At 42.6% G+C, this 26,955-nt stretch overlaps 1 protein-coding gene and 1 pseudogene across 9 annotated transcripts in view; both read left to right on the forward strand.

The window, feature by feature from the left end:
• CLPX (caseinolytic mitochondrial matrix peptidase chaperone subunit X) overlaps positions 1 to 26,955 on the forward strand; it is an 80,370-nt gene that overhangs the window by 12,658 nt on the left and 40,757 nt on the right. For all 9 annotated transcript variants that reach the window (XM_085849592.1, XM_085849599.1, XM_085849600.1 and 6 more), the window contains 2 exons: positions 9,968 to 10,091; positions 23,227 to 23,378. In XM_085849592.1, the coding sequence (XP_085705718.1) occupies positions 9,968 to 10,091; positions 23,227 to 23,378 (276 nt within the window). The remainder of the gene's footprint in view (positions 1 to 9,967; positions 10,092 to 23,226; positions 23,379 to 26,955) is intronic.
• LOC147015134 (uncharacterized) lies at positions 11,584 to 13,498 on the forward strand (annotated as a pseudogene).

Here is a 26,955-nt window from a genome sequence, read left to right on the forward strand (position 1 = left end):
GTTTCTCTTCACTGATCAACGACCACCACTATATGCACAGACTTCCGGGTGGCTCACGTGGTCAGGCATCCTCGTTACAAGAGAATACACGCACGGGAACGAGGCTGACGGTCCAGCAGCAGGCGTTTGGGCGGGGTCGGGTCAGTTTCCTCATCCTGAATGGGGTAACTGATTCAATGTCGAAGGATGCTGTCAGGGTCAAAGTACATGAAAAGACTGCTGTCATTGGTATTTTGGTGTTTGGCAATATCCTTAGATCATGCTAAACTAAGTTCGATGCTTGTCGTATTTGAATTGAATAGCGTTGGTATATTGTACCTGGGTCAAGGTCAAAGTACAGGGTGAAATTGCTGTCATTGATATTTTCGTATTTGGCAATAACCGTAGATTATATGAACCAAGTCTCATGCTCGCCGCTCTCGGGTTGAATAAATGTGGTCACATGACCCCATTAAAAATTGCTGTTCTGGAAAACGTACAGGTTAGAATTGCTGTCAACTACCATTTGGTCAACTGTGATCCCTACCCCATGTCATGGTATGATTAGTTTCCCTGTCACTCTCGGGTTGAATAAATCCAATTTTTGTGACACAGAAATGTCACCTGTAGGCCTAAAGTACAGGCTACGAACCGGCAGCAATCCCGATCCTTGGTCAGCAACACATGATCAACCACCTCGTGTGGTCAAACCTTCCGTCTCTTTCCGGTTGAATAAATTTTGCTGGCTGCCGATCTAATATCGAGCCAAATTACCTTTCTTTGACTCCACCACAGAAGGTAGACGGAGATTATGTTTTCGCCTCTGTTTGGCTGATTGTCTATTTGTTACTTGGCGAAAAAATTTTTTTTTGCGAAGTCTGCAGCATATTTCTCTTTGTTTGTCAGTTTGTTACTTGCAAAATCGAAGATTTTTCAAGTATATTGGTCAGTCGATATTGCATGATATCTCAAAAAGTTGAGGACGGATTCAGATGAAACTGTGTGGTCAGGTTGGGTGTGTGAAAATGACTAATTAATTCGATTTTGGTGAAGATCTGAATCCGCATCCAGATTCGAGAATTTTTCAAGTGATTCTTCACTATTGAGGCACGGGACCAAAAACTATATATAGCACAATATCTCAAAAGGTTATGGATGGGTTCACACAACTTGGTGGACAAGTTGGGAGTGTCACAAGAAAGAATTGATTCAATTTAGTTGAAGATCTGAATCCAGATCTGGATACGAGGAATATTTAATTTTTAACCGATTCTTCACCATTGAGAAATGGGACTAAAAATGAAATTGAAAAAAAAAAAATGAAAAAAAAAAAACAGTTGAGAATGGATTTGGATGAAACTTGGACAGGTTGGGTGTGTGACAAGGAAGAATTCATTCGATTTTGGTGGAGATCTGAATCCGGATTCGAGAATTTTTCAGGTGATTCTACAACATTGATAGATGGGGCCAAAAACGATGTTTTGCATGTTATCTCTAAAAGTTTTGGATGACTTGTGACAAAATGAGGTGGAAGAGTTGGTTAGGTGACAAGAACAAGCCGATTCAATTTTGGTTAAGGTCTGGAATAACATCCGACCCATCAGTAGCATACAAAATGTAAACAATTCAGTCTGGCAGAGGTATGTTCTCGACGGAGTGCCGTTCCTTTTCGCCAAGTTGTCACTCTACGAGTGATTTATTGGATTCGCTATATATGCTAAATATCCCTTATTGTCGGGTTTTCCGTCTGTCTGTCTGTGTGTATGTGTGTCTGCAACGTGAGGCTCCACAGCACGAACCAGCAAACCAATTTCGATGAAACTTTGCCAACAGGTGCCATATGGTCTGGGAATGTGCGCGTTTTAATTCCGTTGCTTAGCAACCATCCGTTGCTGTGCAGCACCCGAAAAACTGCGTACAGTATTTTCAATACTTGTCCTGCTGTTTTGAATGTAGAGAAGCGAGACTTCGGAATTAATCACTTCGAGATATTTAGAAAATTTTACTCGAGCCGATTTATGATTGAGGTTTTATTTTTCAAATGGTAGTCCTTCAAAAATCGGGTGTCTATTCACTGTCATTTTTTATGAGGGGCTTAGGAAAGTGGGCAGAGCTTAGGGAAAGTGGACGTGGTTGATGAAAAGTGGGAGTGGCGTAGGAAAGTGGGCGTGGCTTATGAAAAATATTGTGTGGCTCAGGCGGTGTGGTCAAACAAGAGCATTGAGAGAAGTTTATCAGGTTTTCCGTGTGTGTGTGTGTGTGTGTGTGTGTGTGTGTGTGTGTGTGTGTGTGTGTGTGTGTGTGTGTGTGTGTGTGTGCGTGTGTGCAACGCGAGGCTTCACAGCACAAACCAGCAAACCGATAATTTATTTATTTACCGAAAATGATTCCACCACCCACACACCGCCTCCAATTGTTTATTTATTTACCATTTCGGATTCTCCTCCCGACACACCACCTCCAATTATTTATTTATTTACCGTAAACGATTACCCACCCACACCACCTCCAATTCTTTATTTATTTACCAAAAACGATTCTCCACCCACACACCGCCTCCAATTGTTTATTTATTTACCGTAAACTATTCCCCACCCACACCACCTCCAATTATTTTTTTTTCCCGTAAACGATTCCACGATCCACACGCCACCTTCAATTGTTTATTTACTAACCGAAAACTATTCCCCACCCACACACCACCTCCAATTGTTTATTTACCGTAAACGATTCCCCACCCACACCACCTCCAATTATTTATTTATTTACCGAAAACGATTCCACGACCCACACGCCGCCTCCAATTATTTATTTATTTATTTATTTATTTATCGTAAACGATTCCACGACCCACACTCTGCCTCCAATTATTTATTTATTTACCGAAAACTATTCCACGACCCACACTCTGCCTCCAATTATTTTTTTTTCCGTAAACGATTCCACGATTCACACACCACCTTCAATTATTTATTTATTTAGCAAAAACGATTCCCCACCCAAACACCACCTCCAATTATTTATTTATTTACCGAAAACGAATCCACGACCCACACTCCGCCTCCAATTATTTTTTTCCGTAAACGATTCCACGATCCACACACCACCTTCAATTATCTATTTATTTACCAAAAACGATTCCCCATCCACACACCACCTTCAATTATTTATTTATTTAGCAAAAACAATTCCCCACCCAAACACCACCTCCAATTATTTATTTATTTATCGAAAACGAATCCACGACCCACACTCAGCCTCCAATTATTTTTTTTCCGTAAACGATTCCACGATCCACACACCACCTTCAATTATCTATTTATTTACCAAAAACGATTCCCCATCCACACAACACCTTCAACTATTTATTTATTTACCTAAAACGATTCCACGACCCACACACCACCTCCAATTATTTATTTATTTACCGAAAACTATTCCCCACCCACACACCACCTTCGATCATTTATTTATTTACCGAAAACGATTCACGACCCACACGCCGCCTCCAATTATTTATTTACTTACCGTAAACGATTCCCCACCCACACACCACCTCCAATTGTTTATTTATTTACCAAAAACGATTCCACAACCCACACACCGCCTCCAATTATATATTTATTTTCCGTAAACGATTCCACGACCCACACTCTGCCTCCAATTATTTATTCATTTACCGAAAACGATTCCACGACCCACACTCCGCCTCCAATTTTTTTTTTCCGTAAACAATTCCACGATCCACACACCACCTTCAATTATTTATTTACCGAAAACGATTCCACAACCCACACACTACCTTCAATTATTTATTTATTTACCGAAAACGATTCCCCACCCAAACACCACCTCCAATTTATTTATTTATTTACCGAAAACGATTCCACGACCCACACTCCACCTCCAATTATTTTTTTTTTTCCGTAAACGAATCCACGATCCACACACCACCTTCAATCATTTACTTATTTACCAAAAACGATTCCCGACCCACACACCAACTTCGATCATTTATTTATTTACCGAAAACGATTCCACGACCCACACACCACCTTCGATCATTTATTTATTTACCGAAAACGATTCCACGACCCACACACCGGCTCCAATTATTTATTTATTTAGCGTAAACTATTCCACGACCCACACACCACCTCCAATTATTTATATATTTACCGAAAACGATTCCACAACCCACACACCGCCTCAATTTATTTATTTATTTACCGTAAACGATTCCACGACCCACACACCACCTTATTTATTTATTTACCGTAAACGATTCCACGACCCACACACCACCTTTAATTATCTAGTTATTTCCCAAAAACGATTCCCCACCCACACACCACCTTATTTATTTATTTCTTTATCAAAAACGATTCCCCACCCACACACCAGTTATTTATTTATTTACCGAAAACGATTCCACGATCCACATACTACCTCCAATTATTTATTTATTTACCGTAAACTATTATACGATCCATACACCACCTTTAATTATTTATTTACCGTAAACTATTCCACGACCCACACACCACCTTTAATTATTTATTTACCGTAAACTATTCCACGACCCACACACCACCTCCAATTATTTATTATTTAAAGTGGGCATGGCTTATGAAAAATATTGTGTGGCTCAGGAGGTGTGGTCAAACAAGAGCATTGAGAGAAGTTTATCGGGTTTTCCGTGTGTATGTGTGTGTGTCTGCAACGCGAGGCTCCACAGCACAAACCAGCAAACCGATTATTTTTCAAATGGTGGTCCTTCAAAAATAGGGTGTCTATTTACCGTCATTTTTATGAGTGCCAGTTGGCAAAATACGCAATAGGAAAAATCTAGCCAGACAGAGGAACAATTGTATGTGAACCAATACGTCTTGGCAATGAATCTTCGTCGGTGGATCGGTCAGAATGAAAAGCATCATATCCAGCGCTTCGATCCTAGTGAATCCCTCGTCGCCTACCGGCTTGTCATTTATTTGTCTGTTTATCTGGATATCTCAAAAAATTATGGAATGATTCGGACAAAACTTGGTGGACAGGTTGGTGTGACAAGGATGAATTGATTCCATTTTGGTGAAGATCCGGATCCATATACGAGATTTTTTAAAGTGATTCTCCACCATTGTGATGACGCTAAGAAGTATATAGCACAATATCTCAAAAAGTTATGGACAGGTTGTGACAAAACTAGATGCATGAGTGGGTTCGGTGATGAGAACAAGCCAATTGGATTTTGGTTCAGGTCCGGATGCAGTTCCGGCCTACCAGTGGGATATGAAACATAAACTGTGCAGCCTGGCGGAGGTAAACACTCTACCAAGTGCCGTTCTAGTTGGTTCATATTTCCATGAGGTTTTTTGGAACCAGGATATTGTAGTTTTTGCGGATGTGCCAGTAGTTTACTCTACAAACCCTGTTGTGCCTGTGTGTGTACAACTGCTCTCCCAGTTGTTCCTGTATATTTGTTGATATTTCGTTTCACATTTTTCTTTTTTGTCATCATTGGGGATTATTTCTTGCTGTTTCACTTTCTTATGTGACACCTGCTGTTAACACCAGTCTGTGGATCTTGTTTACTTGGTGGGTTAGGAATACCTTTTTTGGCTTGCTGTCTTTGTGTTTGAGTACAAATTGGATTCGGTAGTCTGTTTAACTTTTCACGTCTTCAGCCAATTCTACGGTTGTCATTCTGTGCGCTTGGTTGAGTTCCATCAGGCCGTTACCTCCTCTCGTCTCGACAGGTACATTCTCGAGATACATTGATTTTTGTTGAACATGTTGTGGATCGTGAGGAGTTTCCTTGTTTTGATATCTAGGATATTATTCTGCAGCTGTACAGGAATACTGCTACTATATTTCGAGTTGCTTAATTGCTTTGATTTTCTTTCTTGGGGACAGGTGCAGTGGGGAGAACAAGTATTTGATACACTGCCGATTTTGCAGGTTTTCCCACTTATAAAGCATGCAGAGGTCTGTAATTTTTATCATAGGTACACTTCAAATGTGAAAATCGGAAAATAAAACAAAAATCCTGAAAATCACATTGTATAATTTTTAAATAATTAATTTGCATTTTATTGCATGAAATAAGTATTTGATACATCAGAAAAACAGAACTTAGTATTTGGTACAGAAACCTTTGTTTGCAATTACAGAGATCAGATGTTTCCTGTAGTTCTTAACCAGGTTTGCACAGACTGCAGCAGGGATTTTGGCCCACTCCTCCATACAGATCTTCTCCAGATCCTTCAGGTTTTGGGGCTGTCGCTGGGCAACACAGACTTTCAGCTCCCTCCAAAGATTTTCTATTGGGTTCAGGTCTGGAGACTGGCTGGGCCACTCCAGGACCTTGAGATGCTTATTACGGAGCCACTCCTTAGTTGCCCTGGCTGTGTGTTTCGGGTCGTTGTCATGCTGGAAGACCCAGCCACGCCCCATCTTCAATGCTCTTGTTGAGGGAAGGAGGTTCTTGGCCAAGATCTCGCGATACATGGCCCCATCCATCCTCCCCTCAATACGGTGCAGTCGTCCTGTCCCCTTTGCAGAAAAGCATCCCCAAAGAATGATGTTTCCCCCTCCATGCTTCACGGTTGGGATGGTGTTCTTGCGGTTGTACTCATCCTTCTTCTTCCTCCAAACACGGCGAGTGGAGTTTAAACCAAAAAGCTCTATTTTGGTCTCATCAGACCACATGACCTTCTCCCATTCCTCCTCTGGATCATCCAGATGGTCATTGGCAAACTTCAGACGGGCCTGGACATGCGCTGGCTTGAGCAGAGGGACCTTGCGTGCGCTGCAGGATTTTAATCCATGACGACGTAGTGTGTTACTTATGGTTTTCTTTGATACTGTGGTCCCAGCTCTCTTCAGGTCATTGACCAGGTCCTGCCCTGTAGTTCTAGGCTGATCCCTCACCTTTCTCATGATCATTGAGGCTCCACGAGGTGAGATCTTGCATGGAGCCCCAGACCGAGGGAGATTGACTGTTATCTTGAACTTCTTCCATTTTCTAATAATTGCGCCAACAGTTGTTGCCTTCTCACCAAGCTGCTTGCCTATTGTCCTGTCGCCCATCCCAGCCTTGTGCAAGTCTACAATTTTGTCCCTGATGTCCTTAGACAGCTCTCTGGTCTTGCCCATTGTGGAGAGGTTGGAGTCTGATTGATTGAGTGTGGACAGCTGTCTTTTATGCAGATAACAAGTTCAAACAGGTGCAGTTAATACAGGTAATGAGTGGAGAATGGGAGAGCTTCTTAAAGACAAAACTAACAGGTCTGTGAGAGCCGGAGTTCTTTCTGGTTGGTAGGTGATCAAATACTTATTTCATGCAATAAAATGCAAATTAATTATTTTAAAATCATACAATGTGATTTTCAGGATTTTTGTTTTAGATTCAGTCTTTCACAGCTGAAGTGTACCGATGATAAAAATTACAGACCTCTACGTGCTTTGTAAGTGGGAAAACCTGCAAAATTGGCAGTGTATCAAATACTTGTTCTCCCCACTGTATGTGTTGAGAGGATCATCCTTGTTCTACGCAGGTATTCTTTGGCATTTGTTTTGTGAATTTGGTGGCCAGATTCTACTCTGCAGTATTTTGTATGATGCTGCCTCGTCGAGCTACTGTGTTATTGTATTTAGATAAATTTTTGTTGGTCCACCTTGCACAAATGTGCACTTGGCGCAGTTCCAAATTATATTTGAATGTTGTCTGAGTACAGCTTTACTAATATCAAGTGTCCCCTCCCAATTTTTCGTCATTCAGTGCGAATACTTTTCAATCATTAATGTACAGTAGACGACGATGTGCATGGACGAGCCTTTGTCTCTTTGGACGCTCTCTTATTGGATGTTATGGTGTATCCGTGCCCTTATTCGTGAGTCAAAGCCTGGCAAAATAGGAGGGGCGAAGGTCTGTCACCATGGACGATCCCTGGATGTATCTTCCTGGTATTTTGATCTTTCCATCCAAGTGTTGTAATATCAATGTGGTATTCCAGAGCTCCATTACTTTGTCAACAAGTTTGATTATTTGGGGGTTGATCTTGTACAAATGCATGCAATTTATCATCCATGAATGTGGAACACTGCGAAAAGCTTTTTTAAAATTCTGTTCTCTTCTCAATATGGTTCTTCTCGGTTGACAGTTTTCGAGTATGGCCTTATTTAGTAATAGGTGGTCTGTTGTTTCATAGCATCCTCTCTTACATCTCTTCTGTTCTGCCTCTCGACCTCCTTGTTGTGTTAGGTGGTCGTACATCATTTCTATGATGATTCTCGTAAGTAATTTGTATGTTGTTTCGAGACGTGTTGTTTTTTGGGATTTGTGAGGTAGTTGGGTTCTTCAGATTTTGGTATGAAGATGTTGCTTCTATGAGCCACTCGTTCATCACCTTTTCCTCTTTGATACATCTGTTGAATGTATGGGTGTCGTGATTGTGGAGAGTCTCTCATGCTTTAGTCAGATGTTTGGAATTCTATCCATGCTTGGGCTTTTAGACTTTTTTATTTTATTTTATTTTTTAGATTTTAGCTCACCTGGAGCATACATAGTTCCAGGGAACTTATGGGATAACGTGTCATCGTCTGTCCGTCCGAACGCAAATACTTGCAACTTCTTCTCTGAAACTACACACATGATTTATGATGAAACTTTACCACAACCTTCATTACTCTGTATGTCACAAAGTTTGTTCACGGCATTAAAAATAAATGGGGGATGCCCCCCCCCCAAAATAGGTATTTGTTTTCTTCTCGGAAACTACACACACAATTTCAATGAAACTTGACCCAAACCTCCATTACCCATGATCTACCAAAGATTGTTCATGCTGTTTAAAAAAAAAAAAATTGGTGTCTGAGGGGGCCCCCATTAAAGAGGTATTTGCTTTCTTCTCAGAAACGGCACACACAATTCTGATCAAACTTGACTCCAACCATCATCACCCATGATCTACCAAAGATAGTTCACGCTATTCAAAAAAATCGGGGTCTGAGGGAGTTTTTGGGTGGTTGTCTCCCAAAATATGTATTTTCTTTCTTCTCTGAAACTACACGCACAATTTCAATGAAACTTGACCACAACCTTCATCACCGGTGATGTACCAAAGTTTGTTCACTCTATTAAAAAAATTGGGGTCGAAGGGGATATACGGGTGGGGGGGGGTGATGGATGCCCGCCTCAAAATAGTAATTTGCTATAACATTGGTTCATTGGTAAGTTTTGCTGATTCCGTCACACGTTGACTTCCTCTTCAGTATCATCATTCTACCTGGTGAGCGCCCAGGGGTATTGCCCCTATATATTTTTTCGTCATCCTATATCACCAGAGGCATTTTCCTTTCATGTGTTGCTTTTTCTTTTCCAGGTTTTGGATCCAATCCACCTCCTTGTTGTGTTTTTTGGGTCTTCATAAATTCCTTTCCAGAAATCTTCAAGTTTATCTTTTTCATGGGAACTTGAAACATTTTTGCTTTTGTTTCCCTAGTTTGCAGTGGAATCTTTTTGGGTTATTTTCAAACTTCTGGTTTTGTTTTGTCTTGTTTACTTCGTCGTAGTGTTATTTGTCGTGTTTTTATGTTTTTAATATTTTATTGTGTGTGTGCGCGGTGAATGCTCTTCTTTTAATCTCCATCTCATGGATGGGACTTTGGTTTCTTCTCTTGAATTGTTGTATTTCTTCCGTTTCCTTTCTCGGTTATCTCTGTGTCTCTCATCTCAGCTTCCATGGTGGTGTTTGTGGGGCCTGGTCTATTCTTCTTGTCGCGTTTTTTTTCCTGTTACTTTTTCTTGAATGAACAGTGCCGCTGCAAAGCTCACGGTATTGATTTCCTTCAAAGGGGATAATTTTGGTGTAATTTTACCAATTAATCGGTTGGTTCTCCTGATTAGCATTTTCGTCCATTTGTTGTTTTCTATTTGATTGTGTGTGCATGTGTGTTATTATTAACTACAAATGTTTGTTACTGACAGAAAGCTGCTGCAGAGAGTGATGGTGGCAAAAAAGGAGGTGGTTCTGGCAGCTCAGCAAAAGGTGGCAACATGTTGCGATGCCCTAAATGTGGCGAGCCTTGCACCCACGTTGAGACGTTTGTCTGTGAGTTATTTACTTCCTGGAGATCCCTATGAAATGCTATGTTTACATTTTGCCATTGCCCTGATAGTAAATTGGTGAACTGCACTGTATTGATTGTGATTGATTCACTGGTTGACTGTACTGTATTGACTCTATCACCACTGCTTTCTATCATTATCCCCCTTACCATTTTACTTGTACTGTTACAAACATACCTTTTACGGAGTCCATCTCAACATTGGTACACGATGTTTGACTATTGTATTGGTACCGCAATGAACCGTCGGATTCGTGTAATTCTCGATCGTTTCCCCTTCTCATTGCTAAAACTGTCGTGATTGTTCAGTATAATTTAAGGTACACGAAAGTTTTAATCTCTATTGGTGGCAGTAGGTAAGTTCTGTGGAAAGTGTGTGGGGGAGGCAGATCAATAAGAAATGAAAAAAAGAATACTGTAGTGTTGCACCAAATAGTAGTCACTTGCAAATCTGAAGTACACTCTGTAATATGTTCTTATAAAGTGGCCAGTTATTGTTGGAAGAGTTGTATGATTGAAGGCTTGAAGTTTTTTTTTATATAAGGGTCTAGGCTCATGGAAGAATTGCATGATGAATGGCAGCAGGTGTACAAATTATCAAAGGGTATTGTGGAGAGGGGGTGGACATGCAAAAGGAGGAAATAACACGAAGAAGCAACATAGTCCAGCAGCCGAGGGGGGGTAACCTCAACATCTCTGATAAAGTTTTTTTCTCTGCTGATAATTAATCTCTGGGGTGTATCTAATGATATCCAGGTGGGTGTGAACCTGTCACCCTTGAGAAATTTGAAATATTCAAGATGGCGTCCAAGATGGCTGCCAAAATCGACGAAAAGCAGAAAATTCATGTTATTTGAGTGTTTTCTGCTATAGACCTATGAGTTTTTAGATGTCATATACGTTTTAGGGTCCACTAATTTAAATAAAAATGGTTTGTGAAGTATTTGTTGTGCCGTTACTATAATAACTACCAATTATAACTACGATTATGTTGGTAAAAGATGGTTAAAACAACCAAATTGCCATAATTTCAAGAAAATGTTTATTGTTGCATTATTTTGTTGTTTTTATATACATGAACTAATGACAATAATGTTTTACATAAAATAGAATTAATGAGTAATGAAGTTATGGTGCCATGGTAACCATGACAACCAATGCAATTTCGATGTTTGAAATAAGCGCTGAAGATGTATAACATAAAACTGTGCATTTCTGATCTAAGTTAAATGTTTTCAAACTCTTAGATCATGGTGGGTTAAATTTGATTAATAAATTGTTTAATGTGGCCATGGTAACCACAAAAATGTTACTAAGAATGTGTTCTATGATATTTTGAAAAATACATTTATTGTTTAGTCTGGCAGCCATTATGTCTATTTTTACTTGCTGTTTATTCAATAGGATATTATTAGGATAGATAAAAAATATCCAGGTGGTTGTGATGTCATCCATGAACAATTTGAAGAAAACAATTTGAACAACATGAACAATTATGGTCGCAAGTGAAATAATATGATCACTGACTATCCAATATGTTGTATAATTTTAACCAGGCTTGATAACAAGTTATGTAATGCATTTTTTCAAATTTTTTAAGGCATCAGAAACCAATTAAAACGATTGCTGCCTTTACAAAATGTTTTATAATTAAGATACCAGTGACTGGCTAACATGGATGAAGCCAAACCGCTGACACCTGCATTCACAAAAGATAGACAGCTATTAAAGCTTTAATTATTGCTTGTTAGATAAGTTAATGCTAAATGCTTTGAACATTAATGTTAAGGAAAGATTTTTTTATCATTTCAGAATGATAATGGACCTTATTATATCTTCAAATTTAGATTGGATGGCCAAATGCATTCATCAAAGACAACGAACCACTCAACTTTCAATTATCACCTGATAGATAAGTTAAGAATGCTTTGTACAGTAGATGTATATATAGGTAGTGCATAGATTTGTTTCTCTTTCTTTGCAGGTGAATAATGGATGATATATGCATTATGCATCCTCAAATTCAGATATGGAGGCGAATGTGATGCTACAAAGCCATGCCCACAAAATTGTGGACAAGCACGGTTGCATACAATTATCAATGCAAGCAAAGCATATAGGGACGGCCTGCACATTGACCTTGAAAGACAACTTGCAGAAAACCCAAGCCTCACAATAAAATACCATAAAAACTGTGTATCTAAATACACTACCAAGTCCAATTTGCCTAAACCAGAAACTGTAGATATTGGTCCTCAACCACCCAAGAAACTACGCAATTCCTGCGCTTTATTTGATTTTAAGATGAACTGTATTTATTGTGGAGAGATGTGTGATCTTAACAAAGATCCCAAAAATCCAGAGCGATGGAGACCAGCATATATGTATCGTACAACATATTCGCAGCATGAACAAAAATCATACAAACTGTACATGCAGGAGAAGTGTGATGCTCGTGGTGATAGATGGGCCAGTGAAGTCAGAAGCCGTATTGATGGTGCCGTAATTGACCTGCATGCAGCAGAAGCTCGCTATCACAGGGACTGCATGTGTCGGATCATGGCGAACCGAAATATTGTCTGTGATGACAATGACACCAAATCTGATCAGGAGGTAGAGAATCAAGCTCTAGAATATGTGGTTAAAATGATGTCAGAGGATAAATTTACGATTTGGAATTCCATTGAACTATTCAAAGAGTATACGAGTCACTGTGGTTCTGGGTTCTCACGCCACCATCTGATCGCTAAACTAAGCAGTCATTTTGCGGATGAGCTTCTTGTCCTGTCATCACCTGGATATGCAAACATAATTGCCTTTCAAAATAGTGGTACAGTTGGGTTGAAAGTCGTAAAGGATGATGAAGATGATTGGAAAGTAGTGTTGGTAATGTTGCAAAACGGATTCTAAAGGAATGCAAGGAAATCACTCACGATAAATCTTAGTATAGAAGGTACATAGACACAAATTTAGCAACTGCAGGATCTGTTATCTTCAGTATCCAAGAAGTTAGACAATTCCTCACCAGCCATCCTGATAGGAAATGTAGTAACAAATGTTGTAACAAATCACCCAACTGATCTTCAAATAGCACTTGGGGTGTTACTCAGGGACTCAAGAAAGACTGTCTGCCATATGCATGACTACAGAGTCACCTGCAGTTATGACGAGTTTCTCCGCTTCAAAAAGTCAGCTGCAGTTGATGCAGCAACTAAGCTCAGCCAACAAGGAATATCAGATGCAAGGTATGGGCTAGTTCAAATGGTATCTGATAATTTTGATGCAGACATATACTCCCCCAATGGAAAGCTGTCAATGCATTCATGAGGCAATGATCATCACACAGCAAGTTCATGGAAGTAGAAGACGAAGAAGACTAGTCTTTATTTAGAATCTCCAAACAAACTTCAGCCCCACAAGATACCATGTTTGATTTGATGTAGTCACCATTATTTATGGCATGTATACTAACCACCTTAAAGAAGCCTTAGTGGCTTTTATTGCATTTGTATGCACAATGAATAGCTCTGAATTCGAAATAAATATTTCATCTAAAAATATCTTTTTGATATTCCAGTCACTTGTTTTTCTGATTTTCTCAATAATCCATCAGAAACATATTAATTGGTTCACGAAAAAATATTTACACGAAAAAAATAAGTGACCACTTTATTCGTTATTGGTGTGTGTCTGTTGGGTAGTCGATCCAGTCGAAAAAAAAAAATAATTTGATCTACCCTTATCAGTATTTCCGTCGATATGTATGTATGTATGTCTGTCTGTCTGTCTGTCTGTTCGGTCCAGTGCTCTGTTAATACAATGGCAATTTCGATGAAACTTGGTTGGTAGGTTCATACCATGACCTAGTTGTGTGCAAATGAGAACCGTTGCTATGGACACCACCGTTGCCTAGCAACGGGACTTTGAAATTTTTGAAAAATCATAAAAAATGAATTTTTTTCAAAAATCGGGCCACGAGCGACTGTGGGCAGTACATTCAGCCATATTGTCAAAAATTTCCAGCCGGATCCTATGAAAACTATCGGAGAAGATAGAGTCGAAAACAATAAAAAACCCTGGTCGAAAACAATAAAAAAACAAAGTTCGTATATCTCAGAGACTATGAGCAGATATACATGAAACTGGTATGGTAGGTTCATGGTATGTCCTAGTTATGTGTGAGAAAGAACCGTTGTTATGGACCCCTCAGTTGCCTAGCAACGGCCGAAAAACCTCAATGTGGGGGTATTTTAACGAAAAAACAATCTGCAGCATTAACCCTTGAAGCTAGAATCATGAATTTTCTTGTGCTTAATCCTCAGGTCATTCCCCATCGAATGGGCCCATCGCGTCAGGTTCTATTGGGTAGTCGACTCCCCATGTCCGCCTACCGGCTTGTCTCTGTCTGTGCTGAGCATAGCTCCGTGGGTTTTGATCCGATCCTGATAAAATTTTGGTGGGAGGTTTATATCATAAGCTCGTTGTGTTTTGCTGAGAATAGGCGTGGTGCACCCATTATGGGCGGAGCCACGCCCAAAAAAACGTGTTTTTAGGGGGGAGCCGATTTCAATTTGCATCTTCTCCTCGGGGGTTTGTCAAATCTGACGGGTTTTGGTATTTGGTTAGCCCAATGACACCTGCATAGCCCCACGGAGCTCGAAATTTTTTTTTTCATTTTCGTCCCAAGGTCAAGGTCACAAGGTCACGAACTTAGAAAATTGCGAATTGTGTTTTTAGGGGGTAGCCAGCCGATTTCAATTTGCATCTTCTCCGAGGGGTTTGTCGAATCTGACAGCGGTTTCAGTATTTAGTTAGCCCAATGGCACCTGAATAGCCCCACGGAGCTCAATTTTTTTTTTCATTTTCGTCCCAAGGTCAAGGTCACAAGGTCACGAACTTAGAAAATTGCGAATTTTGACATAAAAGTCCATCTTCTCCGAGGGGTTTGTCGAATCTGGCAGAGGTTTCGGTATTTGGTTAGCCCAATGGCACCTGCATTGCCCCACGGAGCTCGATTTTTCATTTTCGTGTCAAGGTCACAAGGTCACGAACTTAGAAAATTGTGGATTTTGACATAAAAATCATACGACCGCCCGAACTTTGAGAGCAAGGATGACAATATTATTTTTTGCATAATCTTGAGGTCAGTCCCCACCTAAAGTCTTGGAAGCATTTTGCTCTATCTCGAACACCTTGCCCGTGGCGCCCCCTTCAAGTTTGTTTTTACGCTGATTTCATCAAAGTATGGATAATCCGAGGAGTGCGAAATGCCATATAGCCTATATGACGTTATATTGTTCGTGGAATGTTCCAGAGGAAGTTTTGCACCAAAGGTCATAATCCTTGACCTTTGACCTTTAAAGTTCACAAAGGTCATATTTTCAAAGTTGTGGGAATCAAACTGGGTTTTCGACCTTCTTCGACGAACTAACTCCAACAAGCTATAGCACGTATCCTGTTTCCTTATTTTAATGTCCACAACATTGTTTTGTGACATTTAAAGGTTATGCAAAGGTCAAATTTTGAAAGTTGTTGAACGAAACTGGGATTTCGACATTTTGCAGCGAATAACCTGTCACTCCTACCACATCATGTTGATTATTTTTATAACTTGGTCAAAAATTATCACATTGTCTCATCCTTGACTTCTGAAACAATCTACATCGTCAAATACCGCTCGTGAACCATCGTCGTCTTCAGACTTGTCTTTCATTCTTTGTGGCCATTGTGACCTAAATAAGTAATTTCGTTTTAATCATATAATATATGTAAAACTAAGTTTTCAGAAGAACCGAGCTGTCATTAAAATGATGTAAAACATGGTTCAGGTCAGGTCAGGTATGGGAGCATGTGCCAGAACAGCGAGTCGCTGCATACACTTTCCGCCGGTACTCCAGGGGCCTCCGTCTGGCCTTCCCCCAGGCAGATGCCAGGCCCATCCCCATCTCCCTGAGATGCTGGTCAACCTGCTGCAACCACGAGGCATGTGGTCGGCCCATCGGCCTCCTCCACTCAAGAGACTCCCTCTCTGAGAGAATCTGTTGAGCAGGATCAGCATCAGGAAAACGAGCCACATGTCCATACAGCCGCAACTGACGCTCACGGACCATGCAGGTAACAAATCTCATCCGAGTCTCTCTCAGCAACCGCTCGTTGGACACAAAATCCGACCAGCGATAGCCAAGGATTCTCCGAAGAGACCTGGTACCAAAGGAATCTCCGTCTCAGATCCTTGGTCAGAGTCCAAGTCTCGCATCCATAGAGCAAGACTGGAAGCACCAAGGACCTGAAGTACCGGACTTTCGTCCTCCCGCACAGGTACCGGCAGCGCCACACCCCATGATCCAGTAAATCCATGACTCCCCAGGCCCGACCCAGACGTCTATTGACCTCTGACTCACAGCCAGCAGAGATATGAATATCACTGCCAAGGTAAGTGAATCTCTCCACGACTTCAACATCCTCACCACAAACAGACACAGTCAGGACAGCAGCATCCAAGATGTCATTGAAAGCCTGGATCTTAGTTTTGACCCAAGAAACCCGCAATCCCAGCGGCTCCGACTCCTCATTCAGCACCTCGAGGGCCCCCAAAAGGATATCTAAAGTCTCCGCAAAGATGACTGCATCATCTGCGAAATCAAGGTCCGAGATCTTGACATTCCTAAACGATGCACCGCAGTTTGATCTTTCCGACATCCTCCCTAAAATCCAGTCCATACAAGTGCTGAAAAGTGTGGGGCCAGTACACACCCCTGACAACTTCAGTAACAACTGGAAATAAGTCAGAGATGGTACCACCACACTTCACAGCACTCTCAGTACCAGAGTAGAGTTCAGACATCAGATCGATCAGTTTTGGTGGCACCCCACGAAGACCAAGAATCCTCCAGAGGGCATCCCGATTCACTGAATCGAACGCTTTACAGAGATCAACATATGCTGCAAGCAGCCCCTGCCGAAACTCTCGTCTGCGTTCGGTGAGGACACGAAGAGCAAGGATACGGTCAATCTTGACCTCTTTGGTGTAAAGCCTGACTGCTCTGGACGGTGGTGCTCAAGCAGATGGTGGCGAACCCTCTCAAGAATTATCCGAGCAAAGACCTTGCCCGGCACTGAGGGCAGCGTCACCCCTCGGTAGTTGTTGCAGCCTTGGCAATCACCTTTCCCTTTCCAGAGAGGAACAACAAGGCCCCTCTTCCAATCAGTTGGGATGATGCCTGTGTTCCAGGCAGAGCACAAAACTGCATGCAACGACACGAGTGTAGCATTTCCACCAGCCTTGAAGTTCAGCATGGATGCCACAGATCCCTGGAGCTTTACCCTGTTTCAACTGGTTCACCGCAGCCCGTGTTTCCACAAGCGAAGGTGGACCACAATTGATTGGAGGGTCAGCAACAGGGATTGTAACACCAATGACGTCCAACTCGACAGCTGGTGGATCAGCCTGGTACAACCGCTCAAAGTAACCGGCCCAGCGGGCCTTCACTTCAGACTCCTCTGTTAAGAGCCTACTACTCTCTGCTCTCACTGCAGTGCTCCGAGGGATGGGCTTGGATGAACGCAATGCGCGAATTCCCCTGTAAGCGGGATGAGAATCACCTGTCCACAGGTGATGCTCTACCCCCTCACAGATTCCTCGCACATAGGCCTCCTTGTCCACCTTTAGTGCACGTACAGTTTTACGCCTCAGCTCCCTGAACAGCTCAGCTCTGCCAGTCAGCCTAGCCCTGCGACTCTGGTCATGGTATCCAGTGTCCCTTGAGAGACAAAATTCTTCTTTGCCCTGCGGTGAGTTCCAAGACACCAACCGGCAACATCAAGGACGGTGGTCTTGAAGGTAATCCATAACTCTTCATCACCCCCCAAAGCACCCAGACACCCCAAATGTCCACTCAGCCTGTTCGCAAACTCCTCAGCTACTCTCTCATCCTTGAGCTTGCCAACATCCAGCCCAGGCTGGGATTGGAACCATTCTCCAGGATTTGAGGTGCAGCTTTGGAGTTGCTACAACAACCCGGTGGTCAGTATTGAGGAACTGAGCACTCTGGTAGACCCTGCAGTTCTGGATCATCCTCCAGCGACCGTCAACGAGGACATGGTCAATCTCCTTTGCCACACCGCCAGCGTTGGAATACCAAGTCCAGCGATGAGCTTGTGGGCGCTGAAACCATGAACCGGCCACCCTAAGTCCATGACTTCTTGCAAAGTCAAGGAACTTAGTGCTATTCTGGTTCATAGTTCCTGACCCATGGGGACCAACACACATCTCATAACCATCCCTATCACTTCCAGTCGATGCATTGAAATCCCCCAAGACAAGAAGTATATCTTGTCTGGGGCACTGATTAACCACAGACTAGAATGTGTCCTTCACGGTGAGGTCACTCGCCTCAGTCGGAGCAAAGACAGAGACCAGGGAAATGACACCAAAGGAGTGACGAATCCTTAGTCTCATAATACGCTCGTTGACCGGTGTTACCTCAGTTATCATTGGGGGTCCCGAAGGCTTTGCCCCAATCCCGTCATCTGGTGAGCTGCCCTGCGAAGGGAAGCTGCACAGGAGGTACTCCCACGGAGTGGGTTTTCAGATTTTTTTGCGTTTGTGTGTTTTGCGGAATGAAGGGTTTTACGGTGGCCAGAGTGCAAATCCTGCCACCAACCTCCTAATAAAAAAGTAACCCAACTGCAGGAGGATGTCTGCAGACACAGTTGGGCACTAGATATGGATTGCCGTTGGCTCACAAGGAGCTCCTCCGCCCTTTGACAGGTTTTGTTTTTAATCCTGCTGGGTGTCCATATCCAAACACCCTCCTCACCAGAAAACCTGGTGCGAGAGACGGTTTAGTCGCCGACAACCCGACCATGGAACAGGTTAGTACAGGTTTACATGGTACCTGTGGCAGGTCACAGATCTGACCTGACCTGACCAATGGTTCATTGTGATTTCAATTGATAAAACATGGTTCATTGTGTTTTAATTGATATGGTCATCGACATGTAAAAATTAGTATTGTTCCTCATTTCCTGGACGCCATTTTGAATTCATCAAGTTGCTCAGGGCTGAGAAGGTCACACCCGCCTGAATATCATAATATACATCACGAAGATGTGTATGAAGTAGAGAAAATAACCATATCAAGAAATTTTGGGTCCAGCTGAAATTTCCTTTTCTGGTGCAGGACTATAGTAAAAAAACGTGATTAAAAATATTCGGTACCAATTTACAGTGGCATCTTTGTGGTAACCATGACAACATCTTACATTTTATTACCAAATGGGCCCCCATATGGTTTATGAGGTAGAAAACAAATAAGATAAAATGTACAAGTATATACATTATATGCTGTGCATCTTTAACACCTAACTAATCGGTGATCATTTTAGATAGTTACCATGGCTACAGAAAAATGCAATTCATCATCCTATTTTACTCAATGCAGTGATCAAGAGCATTTGCCAAAAAGATTAAAAAAAAAAAACAATGTTGTAATGAACATGTTCTTGAAATATATGGCAGATTGCCACTTTTCTATATTTTACTGACATTACGGTAGTCATATTAATAGTTACCATGGCAACGGTACAGCTGATATTTCCCAAACTATTTTACACATATTGTTGAAACTCAAAACATATATTTGAACAATAAAATCATTGATTTCTGGCCGACTACATTGAAAGAATAGGAATTTTAGAATTTTAGCCCATTGTGGCAGCCATCTTGGATGCCATCTCAAATATTTAAAGTTGCTCAAGGGTGACAGGTTCACACCCACCTGGATATCATTAGATACACCCCAAGGGTGAATAATCAGCAGAGGAAAAAAAAACTTTATCAGAGATGTTAGGGTTAGGTGAAAATTTGGCCTTTGGCTGCTGGACTAACGTTGACCTGGAGGAATGGAAAAGGGAAAGATTCTGGATGCGCATGGATGAGCACATGAGGTAGTGATGGGTATCACATTTTAAAGACGATTCAAGACAAGACTATGGACACGAAGACTATTCCACAATCGGGAGAATAGGTGGATTCATGAATTCAGGTGGGCATCCAGCCTGGAATTTGGGAGTTTGAGGAGGTTAAGGTTTCTGGAGCAATGCGTCTGACTTGGGGTGGCTTGGGGACGGCCACACAAGTTTTCATCAAACAAGAGAAGAAAGCACATCTGCACAGCGGCGATGACGGGCAAATAATAAATGGTGACTACACCTCCCGAAACCATGACAGCCTTTTTCATTACGACTTATCTCTTTGCATTTGGGGAAACACGGGACTCAGCGGAGGAATGACAAGATAAAGGAACCTGGCTGCACAGCACTGCTCGTGCACGAGATGTGGGTCCATCGCCCATGTACTCGCCTGGGCGCACAGAGTTTCGCAATTGATCTCTGCTTATGGTCTCTCCAGCAGCAGCTCACACAGTGGCAGCCCACAGATAAAGGGGTGAGGACATACAGCAGGCACCAAGACACGAGTGCAGGCCACTCGTGTCTTGGTGCCTGCTTCACTGCCATGCTCACTGCTAATGACTCAGCACAGACCCCATACCCCCAATGCATGAACGCAGCGCACACACTATCCGTGTTTTTATATAATTTGCATGGGGCCTATTGCAGCGCCCTTGCGGCATGCTTATTGGACAGCGTAGTCCGACAGATGTCCTTATATGGGCATATTGTTACAATTGTGGGGAAGAATAGAAGAATCTAATAGGGAATGTAACATTGTGTAGAGCTGCTTGGTCCGTGGGCATGTAGGAGGCATCTCTAGGAGTAAGTAGGGAAACTGTGAGCTTGTTTAACGTGTCACCACACTGGGGTGGTGCGGTGTTGATTAGCTAAGGGAGTAAGAATAAGTTCCCCAGTGTATGATTGCCCTCTGTAATTTTTTTCCTTCTTTTCCTCTGTTTTTATATTTCAAGATCGGCAATAAAGGTGGGGAACACGTCCCTAAAACCACAACAAACGGGCAGAAATCCCCACCTTCAAAGGTTGACAAGCGAAGTCACGCCCCCGAGGGGCGTTGATGGGCGTGACGTCAGAAGCTAGTTGAGCAGGCAAAAGCCCCGTCTTCCCAGGTTGAATGCGAGCAGGCCACGCCCCGGAGGCAGAGGATAAATAAGATAAAGGAGAGTGGAGTAAAAAGGTTGGCTTGTGCACTTTTGGTGGAGAGCCATGATCAGTTGGCAGGCACATTTTGAGAGGCATCGGACTCAGTGGGCTTGCACCTTGTGGGGGGGCTTCCGACTGGATAGTTGAAGAGGAGGGCAGAGACAGAGGCAGAGTCAGCAGCGAGAGCTGAGGTTGAGCGCACGCTGAGGACGACGACACAACCATTGAATTTGTGTTGAGGCGATTTGGCTCGCCTGGTGAAGCAAGACGCTGGCCTTTGGCTCTTGGTTGGGTCGGTGAGGACGATCGGCACATGAAGCCGTTACACTGGGGTTCTGAGCCTTGGTGTAAAGTGCCGCTCGCGGATTGCCTGGCGTGCGCTCGTCCCGCTACGAGAGAAGCGCCATTTTTGTGTGCGCCTGCATGTGCGAATAGGAGCGCCTCGATTCCAGTTCCACGGGGATCTGCTCTGGGCCAAGCCAAGTACAAGAATATTGGAAAAGAAGGGTTTTCTTTTCATTTTGTGTTTCCTTTGTCTGTATTTGAGTCTGTGTGAGATGCACCTCAACTGTAGGATTTATTTACTTTATTGCTCTTATCATTACCTTTTGAATTATTGTCCATTGCAAATATTAATTTATTTTCATTAAATGTATACCTTTTAAGAAACTGTAGCCGTGTATCTGTGGTTGGGGTTCAGGTATAAAACCCCCTTGTGCTGTCCTGGTGCAGCGCCCCTGTGCTATGCTCCTCGGTGGATCACCTCTCCGCCATTGCGCTCCCTTTCCCACGCGTGCATTAATCTCCGAGTCTCGGTTGTAGCCTTCAAGGGAGAAGCTTTGCCATCCGTCCAGGTAGGGGTTAAACCACCCCAGACACGACAATATACTTGGCCCATCTGGTGATCTTGTGCTGATCCTGCGATTGTGCTACAGGCCATGCTCATTTATTGTTGCAGCAGATCTCATTATGAGGGTACGTTTGTAGCCCCGTCTGATGCCTTCACGAGCTGACCCTGCATTTGCGCTGTGGGCACGCTCGTTGGTCATTACAGGGAGGAAACGTCATAAATGGACAGATAAACAAGGGGGAAGGCTCAATAATTTAGGAACGGTGGGAAAGATGGGGCTTGGACACACAAACTTAGGCGGTGGGTGTAGGTCTTTCTAAACACTTGATCAACATGTTTTATCCTGATGAAATGACACCACACTTGTGCTAACACGTACTGTCAGACCCCGCTATTCGCAGTCCCCAGTATTCGTGGACCCTGTCTATTCGCGGTTGATAAAATGCAACCTGCTTCTACATATTTGCCGCCCTGTGCTTCGCGTATTTGCGGGTTTTTTTTATTTTTGCCTTGTTTTTTTTTTTTCCTCGTGTATTCACGGTTTTTCCCATGGGATTTCTGATTTTTCCCTTATGAATCACGAACTGCTGAAAACCTGTCCTTTTTTTGCTGGGAACCTGAGGAATCAATCACCTGTCCTCATTGAAACGATGCCCTGACATTTGCAGATTCAACATTAATGGCATTTTTCAGGAACGTATCCCCCGTGAAGAGCGGGGGGTGGAGGGGGTGGGGAGGGGTCCGACAGTTCTAAGAACATCATACCCCCGAGACTAGATTTGTAAGAGTATGTAATGTAGTTTCTTTACCAATAACACCATTCTGCTTTTGAGCGGTATTTTGCCAACAGCCCGTTTCATGATGTCTGGTGTTGCTTTGTGTGAACAAACGAGGAAAGATGTGGAATCGAATTTAAAAGTTCATTTTGAGTGATTTTATATTTTACTTATTTATTACTCATCTTGTACAGTCATCAAGGCAGAGTAATTGTGCAGCCTCTTGTATTGTGACTGACATTGTAAACGTTCTGTTCTTAATCGGAATGTTATTGTGTAAACATTTGATCTGTTCTGGTCTTAATTTGTATTCGCTAAAGTGATGACCTTTTACATACCTGGATTTATCGCATTTGTTCCCCCCTCCCACCTTCCAAGCTTCAAGTCGGTTTGTGAAGTGTGAGAAGTGCCTTCACTTCTTTGTTGTGCTGTCCGAGACTGACTCGCGTAAAAGCTTCAAGGAACCCGAGTCAGCAGCCGAGGCCGCCAAGTTGGCATTCCAACAGCACCCTCCACCACCACCCAAGAAGGTGTGAAATGCTATTTTATGCCGTCATTTTAATATCGAGAGTTGAGGTTCGTGGAAGAACATAATGAGTGAAGATGAGGTGATTAGAAACAACTTTGGAGGGACATGTGCTCATTAGATGTGTTCAATCATCTTACGATATTAAATAAGGCATATTATATGTATGTATGTATATATGTATATGTATATGTGAAAATCGTAGAAAAAAAAACAAAAAACAGTGCTGGCCCAATGTCCACCAAACTTTGCAAACGTGTTGGTAGTTGGTGGTACCCACAGTCAGATCACAGGCCCAACCTGATGACTTGTGGTTTTTACCTGATCTCCACCAAATTTTGCATGTGTTGGTAGTCCTCAGGGTCCGGCCATGGGCACAAAAAAATATAAAAAATCCCTCTCCCCCTACGAGGAGGGATTTGGGGGGGGGGGGGTTGAAGATGACTTGCGATGCCTTTTCAAGATGACTTTTCACTTGTACACATGCCACACACAATGCAAGTGGTTTACTGACCCCTGCTCCCTGCTCCAAATGGGTTTATTGCCCACAGCATAAAATATATTTGCCCCAGCTCCACCACTCTCAATGATCATGATGATCCATGCTCTGGCCGTCCATCAACCTCGTACAGTGAGGAATCGATTGCTCGTGTACGAGACACCATTCGTGGTAACAGACGAATGACGATTCGTGAAGTGGCGGAAGAAGTTGGCATCTCCTACGGCACATGCCAAACGATTTTGACTCGATTTGCGAAGGAGGCGGCCTTCGGCAAAGTTCGTACCATGGCTTCTCACTCTGGAACAGAAGGCTCACCTTTCAGTGTCTCAGGAACTCATTGATCATGCAGGGAATGGTGAAAGCTTCCTGCTCAGCATCATTACAGTTGACAAGACTTGGGTTTATGGCTACGACCCTGAGACAAAGCGTCAATCATCTCCATAGAAGACCCCATCGTCACCTTGACCAAATAAAGGAAGACTGGTGCACTCAAATGTGAAGACTATGTTGATTGTGTTTCTTGACAGTGAAGGTGCTGTGCAACATGAGTTCGTTCCACGAGGTCAGACAGTGAATCAGTGGTTTTATATGGCCGTTCTGAAATGCCTAATAGATGCAGTTCGATGGAAGCAGACTGAAAAATGGGAGTCAGCTTTGTAGATGTTGCATCACCACAATGTGCCGGCACATTCAGCACTCTGTACGTGATAATTTTTGGCTAAGCATAACATTTTACTCGTTCCCCACCCACCGTATTCACCAGATTCACCAAATTTCATTAACCGTGTTGTCATTACCTCTGCCAAGGAAGATGGGCGGCGGTAATGTTTTCACCTCTGTTTGTGAGCAGGATATCTCAAAAAGTTATAGATGGATTCGTATGAAATCTGGTAGATAGGTTGGGTGTGTGACGAGGACGAATCGATTCGATTTTGGTGATCCAGTTCCGAATTTTTTGAGTTTTTTTTTAAAGTGATTCTTCACCATTGAGATATGAAGCCAAAAACAATACAGGTAGTCGTCGACTTATGACCACAATTGGTTCTGACCGATCGGTCGTAAGTCGACTTGGTCATAAGTCGGCCAATGTATATTTTACATACAAAAAAAAAATAGAGTTTGGGGCCACTTTACGTGGTCGTAAAGTCGAACAGTCGTAAGTCGCATAGGTCGTAAGTCGACGACTACCTGTACTGTATTAGCATAATATCTCAAAGTTGTAGTTGGATTCTGACAAAACTTGGTGGCTGAATTGGGGATGGATTCAGATGACATTTGGTGGATGAGTTGGTTAGGTGACAAGAACAAGTTGATTAGATTGTGGTAAAAGTCTGGATACAGATGTGGTCTATCAGTGGGATACAAAACATAAACTGTTCAGCCTGGTGGAGGTACGCATTCTACCGAGTGCCGTTCTGGTTTGGGTTTGTAACGAGCAATTTAGTCCCAGAACTTTTTGATCAGACCTCGTATACGGGAAGTGGGTAGAAATTTGCTCAGATTACATTGTCGATGAAATGTATTTATTCCTGGTGGTATACATCCCGAATGAGAAATTGGGCAAGAAAAACTGAGCTGTGGCGTTTCGTATGTAGATGACGTTAGGGCTCTCGACATTTACACAGGCATTCGCTGCATATGTGTAATACGTGTAATGTGCAAATTATGATGCATATGTCATAGATAGTACATACACTGCGTAATGTATGTACGCATTAAGATGCATCATGAACAATGCCAATCCATAGCAGGGCATTGTCCTTCACCACTGCTGTTGCCCGTGCACAGTTGAGATCCAAGGTTTCTTACAAGCATGGGAAATGAGCATTTGTTTTTTGGATCTGGCGAACTGGTTTTCTCTGGATCGGATTCACCACCCGAGCACTTAGGTGGTTGCTTCAAAGACAGTCGCACATTCGGCTCGTTTCTACCAGTGGACATGTTGATTACGGCTGAACAATTACTCATGAGATTATTCTTGGGCCTGAGTTATAACCATAAGCTTCAGGTGAAAAGAGGACCTCCTCAACCTAATTTAATGCCGGAGTTGTCATCAAAAGACAGATCACTGCGGTGTAGTTGCTTGCAACGTGTTTATCTTTTGGACGAAGTTTGTTCATAGTTTCATTAATTGTGTTGTACGTAATCGGTCTACGCTTGGTGACTGCTTTTCCTTCTTGTGGAAAAGTGAATTTGATTTTGAAAACCTCAATGTAGGACAGAGATGGCTTTAATAATGTGCGTAACTACCAATGACATTACAAGCTTGGAACCCGCTCTCGCTGTATGGTGTTGTGCCAGTCTTGGACCAGGGACATTTCCATCCTCTTGATCAAGAACCAGTGGGTGGTCTTTGCAATGACAAACCCAGGCTTCCTTGGGTGGTAAAGCAGACCTTGACAAAATTGAGATGGAATAAGGTGGGGGGTGAGGGACATGAGAGGTGGGGGTTACAGTGAAAGGATGCTCAAGATAGAGTGTAGAGAGGGAAAGCAAGTGTGACTGACCCCTTAGCAAGATGGGATTTATTTGGGCCACTGAAGTGTAGTAGTAGTAGTAGTAGTAGTAGTAGTAGTTGTAATATGACCTTCAAGGCATGCATTTGTTTTTCTCAAAAACTAGTGACCATAGGATATTGGTTTCATCATTTTTTGATTACTACTACTACTGCTACTACTACTACTACTACTACTACTACTACTACTATATCCCGAATTAATCCCACCTTTATGTGGGGTCGGCCACCGGAGGTAGATTAGCCCAAGTCGTTCGGAACCAGCCGATCAGAACAGATGTTCGACCAGAGCCGTTTGAGACATGAAATTGCAATTTGTTCAGGATGCCAGCGATAGTCCACCTGCTTTTCAACGGAAGGCACCGTGGGATCTTTAAACGTCCATTGACTTGTGTTAGCAGTCAGGACATCCGGCTTAGCCTCCATCCAAGGGACAGCACACTTTGTGACGTGAAGCACTATTGCGACATTTTATAGTCTTGTCAGGAATTGAATCGAGACAAAATCGCTGAAAGGTAAATGCACTTACCTCTGACACCATGATGTTGAGCTATATGTGTTACT

Source organism: Eptatretus burgeri, chromosome 12 (genome assembly GCF_056783735.1).
Source record: "Eptatretus burgeri isolate ZD-2024b chromosome 12, Ebu_testis_v1, whole genome shotgun sequence".
Classification (NCBI taxonomy): Eukaryota; Metazoa; Chordata; class Myxini; order Myxiniformes; family Myxinidae; genus Eptatretus; species Eptatretus burgeri.